Source organism: Canis lupus, chromosome 15, assembly GCF_011100685.1.
Source record: "Canis lupus familiaris isolate Mischka breed German Shepherd chromosome 15, alternate assembly UU_Cfam_GSD_1.0, whole genome shotgun sequence".
In the NCBI taxonomy this organism is placed as follows: domain Eukaryota; kingdom Metazoa; phylum Chordata; class Mammalia; order Carnivora; family Canidae; genus Canis; species Canis lupus.
The window spans coordinates 18,682,388-18,700,765 of NC_049236.1; the positions used below are offsets into that span (position 1 = coordinate 18,682,388).

The 18,378-nt window shown below is 57.5% G+C and overlaps 1 protein-coding gene across 6 annotated transcripts; it reads right to left on the reverse strand.

Annotated features, from left to right (window-relative positions):
- Window positions 1–514: 514 nt before the first annotated feature.
- On the reverse strand, window positions 515–15,065 carry SALL2 (spalt like transcription factor 2). Of its 6 annotated transcripts, XR_005370357.1 has the most exons (5): window positions 14,934–15,065; window positions 2,829–5,116; window positions 2,322–2,379; window positions 1,706–1,852; window positions 515–1,605 (listed from the first exon to the last, which is right to left on the reverse strand). XR_005370357.1 is itself a non-coding variant. In XM_038558483.1 (4 exons), exons 1-4 carry the CDS (start codon window positions 15,004–15,006, stop codon window positions 2,209–2,211), a joined length of 2,406 nt encoding a protein of 801 aa, XP_038414411.1. In that variant the 5' UTR covers window positions 15,007–15,065; the 3' UTR covers window positions 515–2,208. The 6 variants fall into 6 exon arrangements, 5 of the variants coding, with proteins under 5 accessions (XP_038414411.1, XP_038414410.1, XP_038414409.1 ...); XM_038558483.1 differs by having other exon boundaries at window positions 515–2,379; window positions 2,829–3,994; window positions 4,121–5,116; XM_038558482.1 differs by having other exon boundaries at window positions 515–1,852.
- Between the last annotated feature and the right edge of the window lie 3,313 nt (window positions 15,066–18,378).

The window sequence follows — 18,378 nt, forward strand, 5'->3', positions numbered from 1 at the left end:
TCGTTTGACACCCCACGTACTTCCACTGTTAAGACTTTTCCCTTAAATGATCCCATTGATAGAAATTATTAGTGTTGTTACTTTTTTTTTCCTGTTTATAACCTCAGATCTCAAGGATCATAGAGATTTATTCATCTTGGTTCTGCAGGTTAACTGATGTCAGGTAGGCTAGCCTGGGATTCAGGAAATAGGGAAACAGGTTCCAACCTCCAAACAAAGCAAAAAGCAACCCACAAAAGCCTGGTGGTGGAAAGTTCTAGGGATAGAAAAAAATCCAGACAACGACTGCACACAACGGACAAATCCTTTACTTTTTGAGAACATAAACTCCATTTTCAAGGGGAACTCACATTCACTGGAGTTTGTTTTAGGACAAGGTTGAATAAATATTTCAACACCATATGTTCAGCTTTGGCAGGAGATGTAGGTGGGAAGGGAATCTCAATGTTAGGGGAGGCCCATATCACACCCCAGCTGGCTAGTTAGTCATGAAATAAGGAAAAACACACAAATATTTGGTTAAAACACTTTTAATGAACATGGAAAGACACTACTATCTCCCTTGTCTGCTCTTCACATTTTACTATGTTAGGAAGCTCTGGAGCCTATACCTTTGGAGGAGAAACCATCATTCAAGTCAGTCAGTAGCAGAATTCTCGCTCTCTCCCCCTCAGAACTCCTGTTCCAAATGATCCTATGTTAAGAGTAAATACTACATCTCATTACAAGACGGAGAGGCAGGGAGAACACCACCTAGAGCTCATCTCCCAAAGTCTGGGACTCTAAGAACCAGACAGTGGCAAAGACGTAAGCCCCGGTCCATAGACAGGCAAAATGGGGAGGAAATAGGCCTTGAGAAAGGAAGACGAGGAAAATCCAAGGGGCCAGGGAATTAAAGGAGGGAGTTATCTAAAACTAGAAGCACACTAGTGCTAGGAAATTCCCTATGACCTGTGGCGCACTGTTGCACACTAAGTCACTAATAGTCCAAAAGAACATTCATGAGACTCGTCCAGTCAAGAATTCGAGATCCCCTCCCTCACATCATGCCCCTTTCTTAGTCTCATAGGTTCCCAGCAAGCCCTCTGCTTTAGCAACACTCTTCAGCTCTCCATGACTACTCCTTCAACGACCCTCACCAATAATGCTTCTTAAAGGTATGAACTTCACATTTCCCTAAATACCCCGGGGGAGATCTGTTGGCAAGACACCTGCTTGTTTCCTAACTTTGAGAGGCCATGATGAAGGGATAGGAGAAGCTGGAGGTGTCTTGGCATATTAACCAGCCAACACCTTGGCCTGAACGAGAGTTTACTGGGAAGACTCTCCCATATGCCCCTCACTTCTCCCTCTCCCTTAGGGCCGAAACACCAGATGCAGATACTGTCGCGTCTTCATTGCTGGCACCTTTTGGAGCAGGGAAAAGGAGGAAGTGTACAGTCTGCTACTTCTCTTCTATGATGGGCTTCCCAGGCACTGCCTTGGATGCAGGAGACCGAAATAGGAAGAAGGGGGCTCTCTTCTCCTTGGCCTCTCTGGATGCCATTGCTGGAGGCACGTTCCCAGCCACAGTTCCCGGGCCAAAGAGCACGGGTGGTGCCAGGCCTAAAGTGGTAGTGGAGGTGGAGCTGGAACTCCGGGGCTTGGTGGGCAGGTCACTTGACAGGAAAGCTGTGTACTGGTTCCAGAAAGACAGGGGACCTACCCTCACCAGTTGGGCAGGAACGTCCTGGGACAGGAAGTCCTGCAGGTTGACCTGGTCACCAGAGAGGAGTGGCACTGGGCCCTCCAGAGACAGCTGCCGGCCCCTTCGGGCTGGGCTGCAATTCCAAATGTGGGTGCTCAGGTGCACCTGCCAAAGGGAAAGGGAGAGGAAGAAAGGAGAGGGGAGGAGGGTCACCCCAGGGAAGGTGGAGGGGGGTTCCCCTTGGTAAGCTGAAAGCTGTAGAGAGTCTATTTTCCTCAGGTACAACGAGTGAAGAGGGAAGAAAAGTTCACAAGGCGGCCATCCCCCGAGAGCACAACTATTTCCAAGCTCGGGGACTAGAGAAGAGTCACTAGGGATGTATCACGGAAGGACTCAGAGAAAAAGACAAACGGGGGGGGGGGGCGCATCCGTCTCGGAGGTCCTCCTACAGAGCTCTCGGCTTCTGCTCCCTGCATCCAGGGGCAGCAGGTGCGGAAAAGCAGGCTCACGGGATCGTGGGGTCATCTTTTCGGGGAAAGGGGGAGAGCCCCGGGGAAGTGATGGAAGGTGAGCAGCCTGGGACCAGGGAAAGAGCAGCAATATTCTGAGGGCCGTGGGGGGCAAAGGGTTGTACCTGGTGGTGAGCCAGCAGCATGTGCTTCTTGAGGATGGCCCGCTCGAGAAAGCTCTGCCTGCAGAAAACACAAGTGAAGAGCGGCCCTTCCCCGGGGTGGGCCTTCTGCGGCTCCTCCAGGGAGGTCTGCGCGCACAGCTCGCATGCCTTCCGGCCACTGCCATCGCCCGCCTCCTTCCTCCGCGCCTCCGGGGCGCCCAGCTCCTCCCCAGGGTCGCCGCCGCCGCCTTCCCCCTCCCGGGGCCCCTCCCGGGCCGCCGCTGCCTCCGCCTCCGCCTCGCCCCGCTCCTGCTCCTGCGCGCCCAGGGCCGCGGCCGCGCCTCCCTGCTCCGGGGGCTGCGTCTCCTCGGGGCGCTCGGGCGGCGGCGGGGCGGCCAGGCAAGGCTGCTGCGCCCCCTGCTCGTCGCCCTCCGGCCGCGGCCCGGCCTGCCCGGCCTGCCCCGCCACCGCCGCCGCGGCCCCCACGTCCTCCTCGGCCCCGGAGGCCTCCTCCGAGTCCCCGCGCACCGAGATGGCCTTCTCGCCGCCGCTCTCCGAGCCTCTCCCCGCCAGGGAGTCTTCGTCAGTCCCGTCCTCGTCGTCGTCCTCGTCGTCGTCCTCGTCCTCCGACAGCTCCTCCTCGGGGGACGGCTGCTGGGACGGCGGCTGCGGGCCGGGCCCGGGAACGGCGGGGAGCTCGGCGCCCTGGTCCGGGGCGGCGGCCCCGTTGGGGATCTGGCCCCCCAGGTGCATGCGGACGTGCTGCTGCAGGCTCACGGCGTTGGTGAACTTCTTCTGGCAGATGGGGCAGGAGTTCTGGGCGCGGGCGGCCGGGCTGGCCTTGTGGCCCACGAAGTGCGCGCGCAGGTTGCCCCGCGTGGAGAAGGCCCGGCCGCACACCTTGCACTTGAAGGGCCGCTCGCCCCCGTGCTGCCCGTAGTGCAGGCGCAGTGCGCGCGGGCAGCTCAGCACCCGCAGGCAGATGACGCACTGGTTGGGGCCCGAGGCGGCGGCCGAGGCCGTGGGCCCCGAGGCGGGGGGCGCCCCAGAGGTCGCGGACGACGGGGCGCCGGCCCCCTGCCGGTCGATCTTCTCCACCAGCTGCTGCAGCTTGGACGTCTCAGACGGCGAGGCCCCCAGAGGCTCCAGCACGTAGGGGAAGGGAAAGCCGCCTGCGGACTTGAAGTGGCTGGTCAGCAGCGCCCAGCTGGGCAGCGAGGTCACCAGCTTGCTCAGCTGCAGGCGGGCCGCCGGGCCCCCCTCCGCCACCCCGGCCGTGCCTGAGCCCTCGGCGCCGGGGGGCGTGTTTTCGTCGGCCTTGCTCTTCGGCTCGACGGCCTTCATGAGCACGAACTTGTTGAAGGCAGGGAGCGCGGGGGTGGCGGCTGCGCCCGCCCCGGTGGACAGCAGCGTGAGGCTCTCGGTGGCGCTGAGCGCCGCGCTGGAGGCCGCCAGGGGCTTGCGCTCCCCGCCGCCGGCCGCCGCGGCCACCTCCTCCTCGGCCTTCTCCGGCGGCACCGACATACCGTAGGGCAGGCCGCTGCTGGTCAGGACGTAGTCCAGGTGCTCGGGCACCGGATGCGGATTCATCTGCACGTGCGGGTACTTCTCGCGATGTCGGTGGAAGTGCACCTTGAGGTTGCCGCGCGTGGTAAAGCGGTTGCCACAGACATTACACTTATAGGGCCGCTCACCTGTGTGGGAACGCAGATGGATCTGCAGTGCACTGTCACTACCGAACACTTTAGCACAGAAGCGGCATTTGTGCCGGCCGCCGGGCTTCTCCAGGGGGCCCATCACTTCCCCGTAGCCCAGCTCACCGCTTCCGTTCTTTGGCTTCAGCAGCCCCGGGGAGGCGGCGGCCTCGAGGCCCCGAGCCGCGCCCAGGCACTGCGCCGCCAGCAGCCCCGTGGCGCCCGGGAACGCCAGGTGCGGCGAGGCCATCAGCGGCTCCGCGCTGCCGGACAGGGCTGCGGAGGCGGCGGCGGCCGGCTTGTGGCTCCGCCCGGCGCCCCCGGTGGGGAAAGCGGGCTGCGCCCCCAGCGGGTGGTACAGATGGAAGAACGCCTGCTTGGGCGCTTCGGCCCCTGAGGACGACGACGACGACGAGGAGGAGGACGGCGCCAGCGTCTTGCCGCTTTGCACAGGCTTGATGGGGCTGAAGAGGGGCAGCAGGGGCTTCGCGGAGGCGGCGGGCCCCGTCCCGGGCAGCTCGGAGGGGCTGGCGGGCGTGCCCGCGGCCTGGCCCAGGGAGCCGAGTAGCAGCACCTGGCGGCAGATCTGCTCCGTCATCTGCATCTGGTGGATCTGGCGCTGCTGCAGCACCCGCAGCTCCTCCAGGATCAGCGGGATGTTCAGGTGGCCGCTGCCCACCCCCGGGGGCGGCGGCGGCGGCGGGGGCGGCGGGGGCGGCGCGGGGGCGGATTCGGGAGGCAGCGGGGTCGCTCCCAGCTTGGGACTGGCCAAGATCAGGCCCCCGCCGCCCCCCGCGCCCGTGCCGGTGGCGTTGACCAGGAAGTGGCCCGCGGGCTCCTCCACTCTCCGCTCCGGGGCCCAGCTGGGGTCCGCGGGCGCGGCGCCCCCGGGGGCCGGCGGGGTGCTGTGCTCGGCCTCCATGACCTGGGGGCTCCTCCGACCCTCCGCCCGGGGCTCGGAAGACGTCGCGGAGCTGCTGGGGTTCTCCTGGCCCCCGATTATCACCATGACAGGGGGCTCGGTAGAACACGCATTCTGGTGCGCGAGGAATTCGGCTGGGTCGGTGAACTGCGCGCAGCACTTGGCGCAGACCTGGGGGTGGTCGTCCTCGCTGGCGTCGCCTGGGGGGGAGACAAGAGAGCGTGGGTGGCGCGGGCGCGGCGGGCGTGCGGGGGTTCCGACTGGCCCCGGGCCCGGGGGGGGGCTCGCCATCAGGCCGCACGGGACGCCGGCTCGCGCTCCACCGGGTGCACGCGGAACAGCCCGGCGTGGGGCGGGTGGGGGAGGGGCGGGCGCGCTGCGGCTCCTGCCTGGCTCCTGCCTGGCTCCTGCCGCCCCGGCCGCCCCCGCCCCCGCCCCCAACCCGGGCACCGCGGGCGCGCGGACGGGGGTCTGGACACAGAATCCAGCATTCCCCCTCCCCGCCGCGAAAGCCCCCCCCCGCGCGCGCCCTCCGCCCCCCCCCCCCCCCCCCGGGCAGGGCCCTACCGCACCTCCGGGCTCCGCCGGCTCCCCGCAGGGCCCCCCGAGGCGAGAGCTCCTCCCGGTTTCGTGCGCCATGGCTGCGGGGGGGGGGTGGGGGCCGGGTGGAGGGGGAGACAATGGGTATCGGGGTTGCGGGAGGCGGCACTGGCCGCCGGGGCTGCGGCAGCCTCCGCACCCGGGGCCCAGACTGCGGAGACGGAGAGCGGCGGCAGCGGCGGCGGCGGCGGGGCGGGGAGCGCGGAGGAGGGGAGGGGAGCGCAGGGGAGGGAGGGGGAGGGGAGCGCCGAGGGGCGGAGCCGGAGCGAGGGCGCCGCGGAGGGGAGAGGGGGGCGGAGCTGCCGGGGCAGCGCGAGCGCGAGCGCGGGGAGGGCGCGGGGCCGCGGCCGCGAGCCTGCGGCTTCCCGGGGGCTCCGTGACAGGTGCCTGCGGGGCGTGGTGGGGGTCCGCCCCCCCGCGGGCCCCTCCCCCAGAGGCCTCTGCCCAGACCTGCCCCCGCCCCCTCCGGCTCAGGGGGGGCACAGGGGGGGCACACGGCGCTGCTCGGTGGAGCAGAGCGCCGGGCTTCTTAGTTCCCTCCGGATAAAGGATCCGCTGAGCCTGGGAAACGTGGACCCAGAGAGGGGGGTCTGAGGGCCCTCGCGGGCCGGGCAGCGCGGCCCCTCCATCGCTTAGCGCAGCGCGCACCCCCAAGCACCCCGACTTCTGTCCAGGCCTCGCCACCTTCATCCCCACCCTCCCCCGCATCCCTCTCCACGAAGGACGCTTCCCAGAGTGGGGAGCTGCAAGGAGGAATTTCCGAGGAGGTCCTTCCAGGGCCCCTCTCTGCGGAACGCGGAGCCCCCCTATCCCCGCCCCTGCTGCCCCAGAAGAGCCGGACGCAAGTTACCCCCCGGCACCCCCCCCTCGCCCACACCTGATTTATGGGCTGCGTGCCCACTCGGGGAGCCGGCTCCTCCCTTCCCTGCCCGCCCGCCCGCCTCCTCCACCGCCCCTCCGCGGCCACCCGCCGCACGCTGTCCCTACCGCGGGCTCTAGCGGTTGGGAAGACGCCGGCCTGCAGGGGCCTACGGAGGCCCACCTAGCTCTAACCTGGGGGGAGGGGAATTCCTGAAACAATGGGGAAAATGCAGGGGGAGCTACCGGCTGGCCTCGGGTCTGCTTGGAAGGCTTGGAAAGGCCTGAGCCGCGGCTCCCCTGCAGAGAGGGCAGTAGGAGTGAGGGGTCTCCTAGACCAGAGACTCTGCATTCCCTTTCTACCTTGAAATGTGTCTTCATAGGGTTTTCCATTTCCTGCAGGAGTTTATCTCACTTGCAGGAAGCGATCCCAAGTCACTTAGTTTTGTGGACTGCCTGAGCCTCAGCAAACCTACCTTGTGCTAACCCTATCCTGGCCTGGCTGGTAAACGGAGGTCCAGGGGTCAGTGATGCAACCATTTCCGTTTTTGCAAAGTAGCAGTGTTGCAGCTGCGTTATCTTTCTCAGACGAATATTGTGGTGACAAAAACTTGAAAAAGTCTTGACAAGTCACGTGAATATGAACATATTATGGGTGAGAGAATTTACACTGTCAATGGCAAAACGGCCCAAGTAACCTGAAATACAAGTATACTAAAATCAGACCAGTTTTTCATGCTGCTTGTTGGCCTTACTAATTTCTGAGGGTATCATTGCCATTTGCCAACAGTAAGGAGCCTTTTTTTGGATGGAGATGCAACAACCTAATGTTGGCAGCACCCACTTCATGGTTCCATGCGAATTTCTCCATCTTTAAAGAAATGAAAACCTTTTATGGAATTAGGGTTGGAAACCTCAGATAATCGCAAGGATCTTCACGGTATGAATGATGGCTCTCAAACAGGTGAGCTCTGTGCTCTCAGGTCTGACCCTTACAGGGACGGAGAGGGGAGTGCATTTCGTTTATGGAGAGTCACGGGTTACTGCAGTGCTGTTTATTTTCACACATGTGGAAATTGAAGCTTGGAGAGGTGAAGTGACTTTTCCAAATTCACACCGTATCTCAGTGAAGCGCACATTCGGAATTTTGACTCCTGTCCAGGGCTTTCTCAAGCACATCAACACTGTAGGGCTTCTCTATGGCTGGAGAAAGGGCCCTGTGTAGCTCCTACCTGCCATTTGCTCTCTGGCTTCAGTAAGGGAGAGGGAATCAGATGGAGGCTCTCTACCCAGCATTTGTTAATTAGCATTGAACATTTGATATCAAGTTGCTGTTTTGTCAAGTCTTCCGACAAGAAAAGAAATCCTTTTCTTTTCATCTTCTCCTGGGAAACACTGTCCCCTTTCTTGCTCTCTAATGAAACTTGCTTTCTGCTGTGTAATTCGATCTGTGCTCTTCTTTAAGGTAAATTTAGTTCCTGCTGAAAGGTGCCGGATCAACAGCCACCTGTAAGAGGAACCCTCTCTTTCTCAGCACTTTGCACTCACTGCCCATCCTGAAAAGGGGGGCAGGATTCTTAGGCAGACACAAGTGAAGTCATAAACACAGGAATAAACTAAGCTGGGAATGGTGTCCCTAGATAGCAGATAAAGCGAGGTAAGCTCTCCCGAGTCACACACAAAGTCTGGGATGGATGTGGGGACTAGGACCTTCACATGCTTGTGTGGGTTTATAAAGAGCCCGGCGCCTGGGTGGCTCAGTAGGCTAGGCGTCTGCCTTTGGCTCAGGTCATGATCCTAAGAGCCTGGGATCCAGTCCCGCATCGGGCTCCCTGCTCGGTGGGCAGCCTGCTTCTGCCTCTGCCTCTAAGGAAAAAATAAATAAAATCTTTAAAAAAATATTTATAAAGAGTTGACATGACAAGGGAAAAGGAAACCAGGTAGCTCTCTAAACTGCTGCTCTAGGCTTGGGAGAGAATCACTAGGGAGAACAAAGGGAAAAATAGCTGAAGAGCGCACAGCGGGTAGGGTAGAGTTGAACAAGCGCTTCTCAAACCCGGCTACCCATTAAATTTACTGGCAGAGCTTTTAAAAGTCCCCGACCATGCCCCAGATCAATGATGTTAGAATCCCTGAGGGGGGCATCCAGGTATCATGCTTATAAAATTCCTTAGGTGATCCCAATATCCGGCCCAGGATGAGACCCACAGTACCTTTCAGCCACCTGCTCTTCCCAGCAAACCTTCCACCCTGCTACTTGCAAATCCTACCTGCCCTCAACCTGGCCAAAACTAGGACGGTGGCAAAACCAGCTGCTCAATGCCAGATCTTCCTGTCAGCTCCCTCTCTCCACTGCCCACGGCCATAGGTCAGCTCTCTCATATCCAGCTTCCATGTATGGAATTTTCTTTTTTTTTTTTAAGATTTTTTTTTTAATGATAGTCACAGAGAGAGAGAGAGAGGCAGAGACATAGGCAGAGGGAGAAGCAGGCTCCATGCACCAGGAGCCTGATGTGGGATTCGATCCCAGGTCTCCAGGATCGTGCCCTGGGCCAAAGGCAGGCGCCAAACTGCTGCGCCACCCAGGGATCACTTTAAGATTTTATTTAGTTATTTGAGAGAGGAAGTGAGCGAGAAAGAGCACTCACAAGTAGGGGGCAGAGGGAGAAGGAGAAGCAGACTCCCCTGCTGAGCTCGAGCCGAATGCAGGGCTTGATCCCGGGTCTCTAGGATCATGATCCAGCAGAAGGCAAACGCTTAACTGACTGAGCCACCCAGGTACCCCAGAAATATCTCTTAGGAGATAGAAGTTTATTGAATACATTGCAAGGGAGCGGAAGGCAGGACAGGAAAAGAGAGATGGTTGGCCAGACTATGATATGACTTAGACCTGACTGTTAATTTAAGCGACTATATTGCCTTCCCCAGGGTACGTGCATTTTTTAAAAAAAGATTTTATTTAATTGTTCATGAGAGACATACAGAGAGAGGCGGAGACACAGGCAGAGGGAGAAGCAGGCTCCTCAGAGGACTCGATCCAGGGACCCTGGGGTCACGCCCTGAGCCAAAGGCAGATGCTCAACTGCTGAGCCACCCAGGTGCCCCATGGATATGTACATACATCTTGAGCCATATTTCTAATTTTAAGATAAAGGCTTTGTTCTACTCAGAGTTTGAGCATTGTCCAGCCATTAAAGAAACAAAGCACACTAAGTAAGCACCTGCCTAAACTTACTGTTAGAGTTGGCCCAACACTAATGGTTGCCATAATTATCGATTCCGTAATCTCTGCTACTGTTGCTACAGACTAGTTCTAGGGGAGAATGTCTCTTTTCTTCGTTGCTCCTCCTAAAGACATACAGACTCCTTTGCCACCCACACCTAGTGACACACCCATGGCCTATGCAACATCGCAGGCAAACAGGCAGGTGCATGTGTACAGGGGGTGCTAAGAGAGAAAAATACATTTGTTTCCAGAACAGGAATATCTTCGATCAAACACCAAAAGGGTTTTTTAAGAGACATTTTTCTGACATCAAAGGTGGTCGAGCGTCTGCCTTTGGCCCAGGGCATGACCCCGGGGTCCTGGAATGGAGTCCCACATGGGGCTCCCTGCAGGAAGCCTGCTTCTCCCTCTGCCTGGGTCTCTGCCTCTTTCTCTGTGTGTGTCTCATGAATAAATAAATTTTAAAAACTTTAAAAAAATAAAAAATAAAATAGGGGCATAGCTTCAAAAGAGAATGAAATTATGAAATTATTTTTTCTTTCTTTTTTTTTTTTTTTTTTTTAGAGAGAGAGAGAGAGAGAGGGGCAGACGGAGAAACAGGCTCCATGCAGGGAGCCCAACATGGGACTCGATCCCGGTTCTCCAGGATCACACCCTGGCCTGAAGGCAGCGCTAAACCGCTGAGCCACCCGGGCTGCCCCAAGAATGAAATTCTTATATATGTTACCACACGGAGGAGCCTTGAAAACATGCTAAGTGAAACAAGCCAGACACAAAAGGACAAATCATGTATGATTCCTTTATATGAGGTCCCTAGAGTTGGGGAATTCATAGTGACAGAAGACAGAATGGTGACTGCTGGGGGCTGCAGAGACAAGGGTACGCGGTGTTGCTGTGTAATGGGCATGGGTTTCAGTTTCGCAGGATGAGAGAATTCTGGAGATGGATGGTGGTAATGGTTGCATAACACTGAATATACTTCATGTCACTGAGTTATATGCTTAAAGATGCTTAAAATGGTAAATTTCGTTATGTACATTTTACCACACACTCAAAAAAAATTTTGATGGAGGTAATAATAGCAGAGTTGGGAGGAATAAATAAGAGGAAACATATACAGGCCTAGCATAGTAAATGCTTCCCCCAAATTAGCGAGGAGGGCTATTATTTAAAAGCCAAAAGCTGGGGCACCTGGGTGGCTCAGTCGGTTGAGTGTCTGACTTTGGCTCAGGTCATGATCTCAGGCTCCTGGGATGGAGCCCCACATGGGCTCCCCGCTCGGCAAGGAGCCTGCTTCTCTTTCTCCCTCTGCCTCTCCCCTGACTCATGCGTATTCAAGCTCGCTCTCTCTGTGTCTCTCAAATAAATAGATAAAATCATGAAAAATAAAAAATAAAGGCCAACAATGAAGGCTTGGGAGAAGAATGGGCTCACTCAAGGTCACATAGCTTCAAGGTACAAGCTGGGTTAAAAATCAAGCTTTCTGCTTCCTGATGCAGTGCTGGATACTGCACCCCACCCGAGTTACTTTCTATCTACCCAGAGATATTTTCTTTTTCATCCAGGGGTACCTAGGGCTGCAAGGCTTGGGCTCGATACCCTGAGGGATTATGTTCTCTCCTTCTATATAAAGAGAACAGAGCCCTTAAAACTCTTTTTTGCCTTCCTTCTCCTTTTGCTGCTCTTGATGTCTGCCAACTTCCATTTCTCCCTCTAGATCTGTTTGGCTGTTGTCCTGGTTTCTCCTTCTCACTAAATATCTGGGTTTCTGATCATTTCCTTTATTTCCCAGATGTACTAGTTTACATTTTCCCTGTTCACATCCCTTATGTTCTCTAATCCAGATTTCTAGACTCTGTAGGGGAGATAGAAATTTTTTTTCTCTCTCCAGAGTTTTTAAGTAAATAGACTATCTCCTTCTCATCACTATTCTGTTAGGTTTTTGGTGTTCTGGTCAGGGAAGCTGAACAAAGACAGGGCTAGAAAACAGGTTTTTCAGACTGTTTCTTGGTGACGTCTTAGGTCACTGCAGAGATGAGGCTTTTACAATGTGCAACAAAGGCTCAGCATTTGCTTGTCACATATAGTAAACATTGCTTAAAAGAAAGCAAAGACTCCTGAAAACCTTGGTGGCACCCTGGCCTGCTAAATACACGGCTGCTGATGTTCATAAGGATGCCCATGGTTTCACAGGGACACCAGAGGATGGACATACAGTCCCCCTGCCTAATTTGGACCCATGGAGAACAAGAAAATGTCTTCTGGAAAAGTCAGGAGTCTGGAGATCACAGAAGCACCTAGGAACTCTACCAAGAGAAAAGCAAAGGGACACCTGGGTGGCTCAGGGGTTGAGTGTCTGACTTTGGCTCAGAGTGTGACCCTGGGGTCCAGGAATGGAGTCCCGCATCAGGCATGGAACCTGCTTCTCCCTCTGCCTGTGTCTCTGCCTCTCTCTGCCTCTCCTATGAATAAATAAAATTTTAAAAAAAGGAGAGAATAGGAAATCTATCTTGTGAGAGCAGGAAGGAATTTTCGATTTGATCGAATACAGCCACCTCATCTTCCAGGTGTGACCCAGTGACACTCCAGTTCATGCAAGTAACCCAGGATCATTCACTCGAAGAACTCTGATCAGAAAACCCTTCAGAGGGGCAGCCCTGGTGGCTCAGCGGTTTAGCGTCGGCCTTCAGCCCAGGGCTTAATCCTGGAGACCCAGGATCAAGTCCCGCATCCGGCTCCCTGCATGGAGTCCGCTTCTCCCTCTGCCTGTGTTTTTGCCTCTCTCTCTCTCAGTGTCTCTCATGAATACATAAATAAAATCTTAAAAAAGAAAAAAAAAGAAAAAAAGAAAACCCTCCAGCTTGAAGGGAGGCCTTAAGAGGTTACTACTGCCTTCTTGCTCCTTACATTTATTTTTCTGACTTTTATGCCTCAAAGGCAAAGTCCCAGCTGAAATTTGTGGCTGCCATTGGATTGGAGCCTGCACTGTTTCTGTGGGGATGACTTGGTAGCAGCATCCCCATGCCCTGGAGCATTCAAGGCCCCAAGAAGGAGCTATAGCTCAAGGGGCCTACGAATCCACTCAGGGCAGTTGTGACTCCCTCACAGGTTCTTCATCAACAGTGGTATGGGAGCAGGTGAGCAGACTCGGGAGGTGTGGGGAGAGGAGAGATTGTCTTTTGGGGGGCAGGGAGGCGAGGGGGGGCATTGTTCCACAATCCAGCCAGCAGGGGAGCAGGACTGCCAGGCAACTCTGAGGCTCTAAGGGAAGTCTCCTGTAGAGCCGGAGGAAGAAACATCCGGCCTGCAGCAGCATTAAGGAGGGCGAATGTGTCCCAGGAGGGAAGGATGCCACCACCACGAACCTCTAAATATGAGCACAGTGGGATCCCAGCAAGGCAGTGACTTGAGGAGAATGTGTTCTAACCAAAACACAGTATATCTGTTAAGGCTGTTCCATAGCAAATGAAGCACTGATTTTTTTTTTTTTTTTTTAACAACAGGTGGAGAGGTAAATGTAATCCATAACTTAGTTTTAGTCCCTAGAAATACATTATCTTAGAGCTTTCCACGGCACGGATCTCCTGGAGAAATACTAAAGTTCGCCAAGAGGTTCCTGAACTTTGGTCATATTTCAGCCCTTGCAGGAAGTGCCACTGTCCTCACATATAAGAATAATAGTCACGCAGTATTAGGTACTTATTTCTGCCAGGGACAACTATATCACCTATACTGAGCACTTACTTGTGCTATTTATTTTTCCAAGTTTCCAAGTGCTTTCCACGTATTAACTCATTCCGATTTTCATGATAACCCAGTGAGGTAGCTAGTGTTTTGCAGATGAGGAAACAGGTGCGGAGGCCAAGGAAACCAAGGCCGCGCAGCTAACCAAGTGCTGGAGCCGGGGTTGGAGTCCTGAAAGTCTGGCTTCAGAACCTTTGTTCTTAGTTCTGCACCGCGCCGTCCAGTAAATTGACTGCTAAATAGTCCATCCCTGAGGCAGCGCTTCCAGACTTTCACAGCATAAGGGTAGAGAGTCCGATCCTAAGAATTACCTGCACACTCGCAAAGTCACAGACACCAGACTCTGGCCCAGATCCACAATCAAGCAAGGTCGGAAACTCCCAATATAGTAGAGTGAGCACCACCAGTCCTGAGCATCAGGACACGTAGGTTTGGGTCAGACAATGCCTCTGTTCCTGAGACTTTGGGCAATGTCACTTTTCCACACCCTAGTTGCTCCACTACCTGCCTCTTACTGGACTGTTAGAAGAATACATCAAACTTTCCCCCTATAAAGAAAATCTGTTAATTTATTTGAAGTTTAATTGTCTTTTTGTAATGTCTACACCCAACGTGGGACTCGAACCCATGACCTCAAGAGCAAGAGTTGCATGCTCTTCAGACTGAGCCAGCCAGGGACTCCGGGAAATCTGTTACTTTGAATACTTTGAAAACAGATGCAAGTATGTTAACTCCTACTTTTTTTTTTTTTTTTTTTTTAGCTTGGCTTCCCTTGAAGCACAAACCTAAACCCTTCATCCAGCCCGGCTCCCGAGTCTCTACCCTAGGTGACCCGGACCCACACCCCAACCGGCGGCCTCTGACCGACATTAGCTCTGTCCCTCTGGGAGCTCCGTCCCTTCCCAGCGGAGCCCAACAATGAGAAAGTTTTTTCTCTTCTCCCTCAGGGGAACCTCCACGTTTATCCAATTCATTCTCCTGCAACCCAACTCTCCAGAAAGAAGAGGGGGGCAATCCCACCCCGGAGAGCCGGCCTCCAGGTCTGAGCAGGTTACTTAGCAACCGCACAAAGGCTGGCGAGCCCGGGGGGACCGGGGAGAGCGCTCCTGGGTGGGGAGGCGCAGCCAGTTTGAAAACTCATTTCACCCGGAGAAAAACAAGGAAAACACACAGAATCAGCCCTGAGAAAAGCCAAGCGGGGCTTCTCCCCGGCACAGGTCCGCGCCTTCCGACGCCCGGCGTCTGACACCTGCCCGCCCGCGCCCCCCGCGCCCCCCCCCCCGGCCGGACCCCCGCGTCCCCGTGCCCCCTGCGCTCCCGCCCTGACCCGCGTCCCCGCGCCCTCCGGCCGGACCCGCGGCTCCCCGCGTCCCCTGGGTCCCCCGTGCCCCCTGGGTCCTCCGTGCCGCATGGGTCCCCCGCGCCCCCCCGGCTCCCCCTGGATCCCCCGCGCCCCCTGCGCCCTCGCCCTGACCTGCGCCCCCCGTGCCCCCGCCCTGACCCCCGCCCCCCCGCGCCCCTGGGCCCCCCGCGCCCCGCCCTGACCCGCGCGGGCTGGGCCCCGGGGCTCCCGCACCCCAGGCACCCACCGCTCTCCGGCGCGCTGGGACCTTCGCGGTCCGAGATTAACTGTTGGGGCTTCCGCTGCTTTCGGCGCGACATCCCGGGCGGCGTGGGGGGCCCCGAGTCCTGCCCGCGGCCGCCCGCCCCGCCTGTCTGGGCCGCGGCCGCCCGCGCGGTGCCGGTGCTGGTCCCGGGCCGAGCGCTCCTCCCGCCCGCGGACCGACGGCCGACGGCCCGCGCTCGCCGCACTCGCGCCCGACTCGCGCTCTCCCTTTCTCTCTCAACCTCCGCAAGTCTTTAAAGGGGAGACGCCCCCTTTTTTTTCTCCAGCTTCTTCCCTACGCTTCTGCGGCTCCCATTGTAAAAGCAAAAATCCTAATCTTTCCGCACACTCTTTTCTTTTGTACGGCGGAGGGGAGGACTTAACCCTCTCGTCGCTGCGGGCCGGGCCTCCCCGCCGGCCGGGCCTCGCCCCCCCCCGCCCCCGCCCCCGCGGGGCCGTGGGTCCCCCCCCCGCCGAGGGGCCGTGCGCTGGCCCGGAGCCCCCCGCCGCCCCCGGGAGGCCGAGACGCCCGCGCCGTGGGAGGTGCGCACGCGGGAGGCCGGCGGGACACGGAGACCTCGCCCACGGACGCGGCGCCCGGCGCTCGGAGGATGCCTCCGCGTCCAGGACGTGCTGCGCATCGCGACCCCGGAGCTCGCTCCTGCCGGTGGGGGATCCTCTGGACGGAGAAGCTGATGGCTCGCGGGGGCCAAGTGACCTCTGCGGGGATGCGCGGCCGGCGGCGGGGGCGGGCCCCGAAGCCCCCGCAGGCGCCCCCGCAGGTGCCCCCGCAGGTGCCCCCCCCCCCCCGCAGGTGCCCTCCCCTGGCAGGTGCCCTCCCAGCAGGTCCCCCCCTCCCGCAGGTGCCCTCCCCTGGCAGGTGCCCTCCCCCGGCAGGTGCCCCCCCAGCAGGCTGCTAACTTCGCCCCCTGGGCCCTCGCGCGGGGTCACCTGGCTGCTGGCGCGAAGCCAAAGTGACTGCGCCTAAGGAGCCTCCGTGAACACAGCCGGAGCCGGGGGCTGCCCGCTCCCCACGCCCGCGCGGCTCCCTGGGCAGAGGGGGGCGGCCCGGGGCAGGACCGAGAAGCCTCGCGGATGCTTCCGGCTGGAGGCCTGGGAGGCCCTCCCGGCCTCAGACTCTCGCAAAGCCCCCTCGGAACTTTCTGGTGCAAGGCCGCCCCGGGGCACTGGTGGCTCTGGCAGCAAGTCCCCGCCGGGCTGAGGACACTGTGGGGGACCCGTGGGAAGAGTTCCCCTGTGCGGGTCACATGCAGCCCTCCAACAGGCCCCGGCCCCCAGATGGCCGCTGGGCCCCCAGCCCGGCCTGCAGGGTCATTCACGCACTGCTCCGACTTCTGGCCGCGTTCCCCCATGCCCAGGGGCTCCCAGCGCCCGCAGGACGGCCAAGTGTCCCGGAGCCCCCGCCTGATGGGAGCCCTGGGCCCCCGACTGAGGGGCCTCCCACCCTCCGGGCTCAGGGGAGCCACAGCCGGGACCCAGCAGCTAGGGAAGTGGGCCCCCTTCTCCCTCCCGGGGTTCTGGGCAGGGAGAGTTAAGGCAAAGCCCACTCACAGCGCTCGGTGCAAAGTGGAAGCTCCTTGGGTCCCTGCAGGACCCAGGTCCTGGCTGGTGTGACAGTACTAAGGAGAGCTGACAACCAATGGCCCCGGTGACAGACAAGGCAGGTGCCCACATCTGCAGGGCTTTGGGAAGCACTCTGACCTCCACCCTGCAGCTCACCGAATCCCCAGTATGTGCCCCGCGGGCTCCCTGGGGTCCCACCCCTGGAGCAACTGGGACATTGTCCAGCTCATCCCGTGGACTTCCCGGTGCTGGACAGGTGCAGCTCCCTGGGGCCGGCCGTTGGGGGGGAAATGGGGACCCTGGGGCCAGGGGCTCCTAATTTCTCAGTGGAGTAGACTGTCTCAGGCCACTGTTCCCATCATTTACTCCCTTTTTGAGGCAAAGAAATGAGAGAGAGAGAATACAGCTTTCCACTTTTCTCAGGGGTCCACTTGCGAGGGCAGGCTGGGGAGTCCAAAATCCCCGTCCTTCCTGCGTCCTGTCTTGTCTTTTCCTATTTTCCCCCCTCCCTCCTTCTTGCCAGCCTTATTGTGAAAGGAAGGGCTCTTTCCCCTCCTCTCTTTTCTTCCGCCCTCCCCCATTTACCATTTTTTTTTCCTTTTACCTCTCCACTGTGGCCTCTTGACCTCCCCACAGAGTTACAAAAGTAAAATCCTTGAAGAGATGCTGCTGTGGGAATGTTAATGAGCCTTCCCCACAAAGGGGCAAAGACTTTACTTCACTGAGTTGGAAAAAAGCCCCTTTGAAAAGGGGTTTCTGTGTGTGGTGAAGTGGAGAGGGGAGGGGAAGGAGAGAGAGGGAGGGAAAGAAAGAGCGAGAAAATGAAAGGAGGAGAGAGAGATGAGAGAGAGAGAGAGACACGGACTTCATAGCAGATGAGAATATTAAAACAACACTTCTCATTCTTCAACTGATGGTTTAATTTTTGGAAAATGTTCCCTGGTCTTTGACCTTGTAAACTAAGCGCTTACATTCCCGAGAAATGGAAGAGGCACTCGAGGGCACTGAAGATAATAAGGGACAGGAAAAAGGGACTTCTCCTGGCACCCTACCCTGTTCCTTCCCCTGTGTGGGAGCCTGGGAGGCTCTGGGGCCCTACTCTGGGCAGGGCAAGCTGGAGGTGAAGATAGGCTCTCTCTTCTGGCTTTGTGGTTCCTTCTTATGCTATTTTCTAATTTTAGCAACATTTTCTATGTTGGCTTTTCTGTTGGCAATCAGCCCGATAACTTTCTCTCCCTTCAGGAAGAACTTCAAGTACTGTCGAGGTGTGCACATCATTGAGCCAATTTTCAAGCCAGACCACCTGAGTGTGATCTCCGTGACCTTCATCTGTGAGCACAGGTTGCCTCTGAATTGGTTAAAATGGACGTGGAGGTATTTTTAGTGTCAAAATTAAGTTCTCAAAAAGAAAAGAAGTGTTGTTGCTGCTCTTTAGAGAAAGCCATTCATTCTGTTGGACTCTCAGAGTTTTCCTACACATTGTTTTGTGATATCAGCGCCACACTCCAGTTAAAGAAGCCCTAGTTCTAGAAGCAAATAAATCCTTCTCTTGTAAAGGGGTGGGGGTGGGGTAGGGATGGGGGGGAGAAGCAGCGGCCCCGAACTGTGAGGAACAAAGGAAAGGTGATTGGAATGAGGTCCCTGGAAGAGACCGGAGGGGCTAGTCGGGGCGGCTAATTCCTAGAGCCACACATGTCCCGGACTCACTGTCCTCCATGGCCAGTTACAGAGACTTCGCATTCTTGGTCTCTATCCCCATCTTCTCAACCCAAATCTCTGAGTTTTAAATGAATTCTTAAATGATTCTTTTGCAGAGTCAAGCTTGCGACATTTGTGCTTGACTG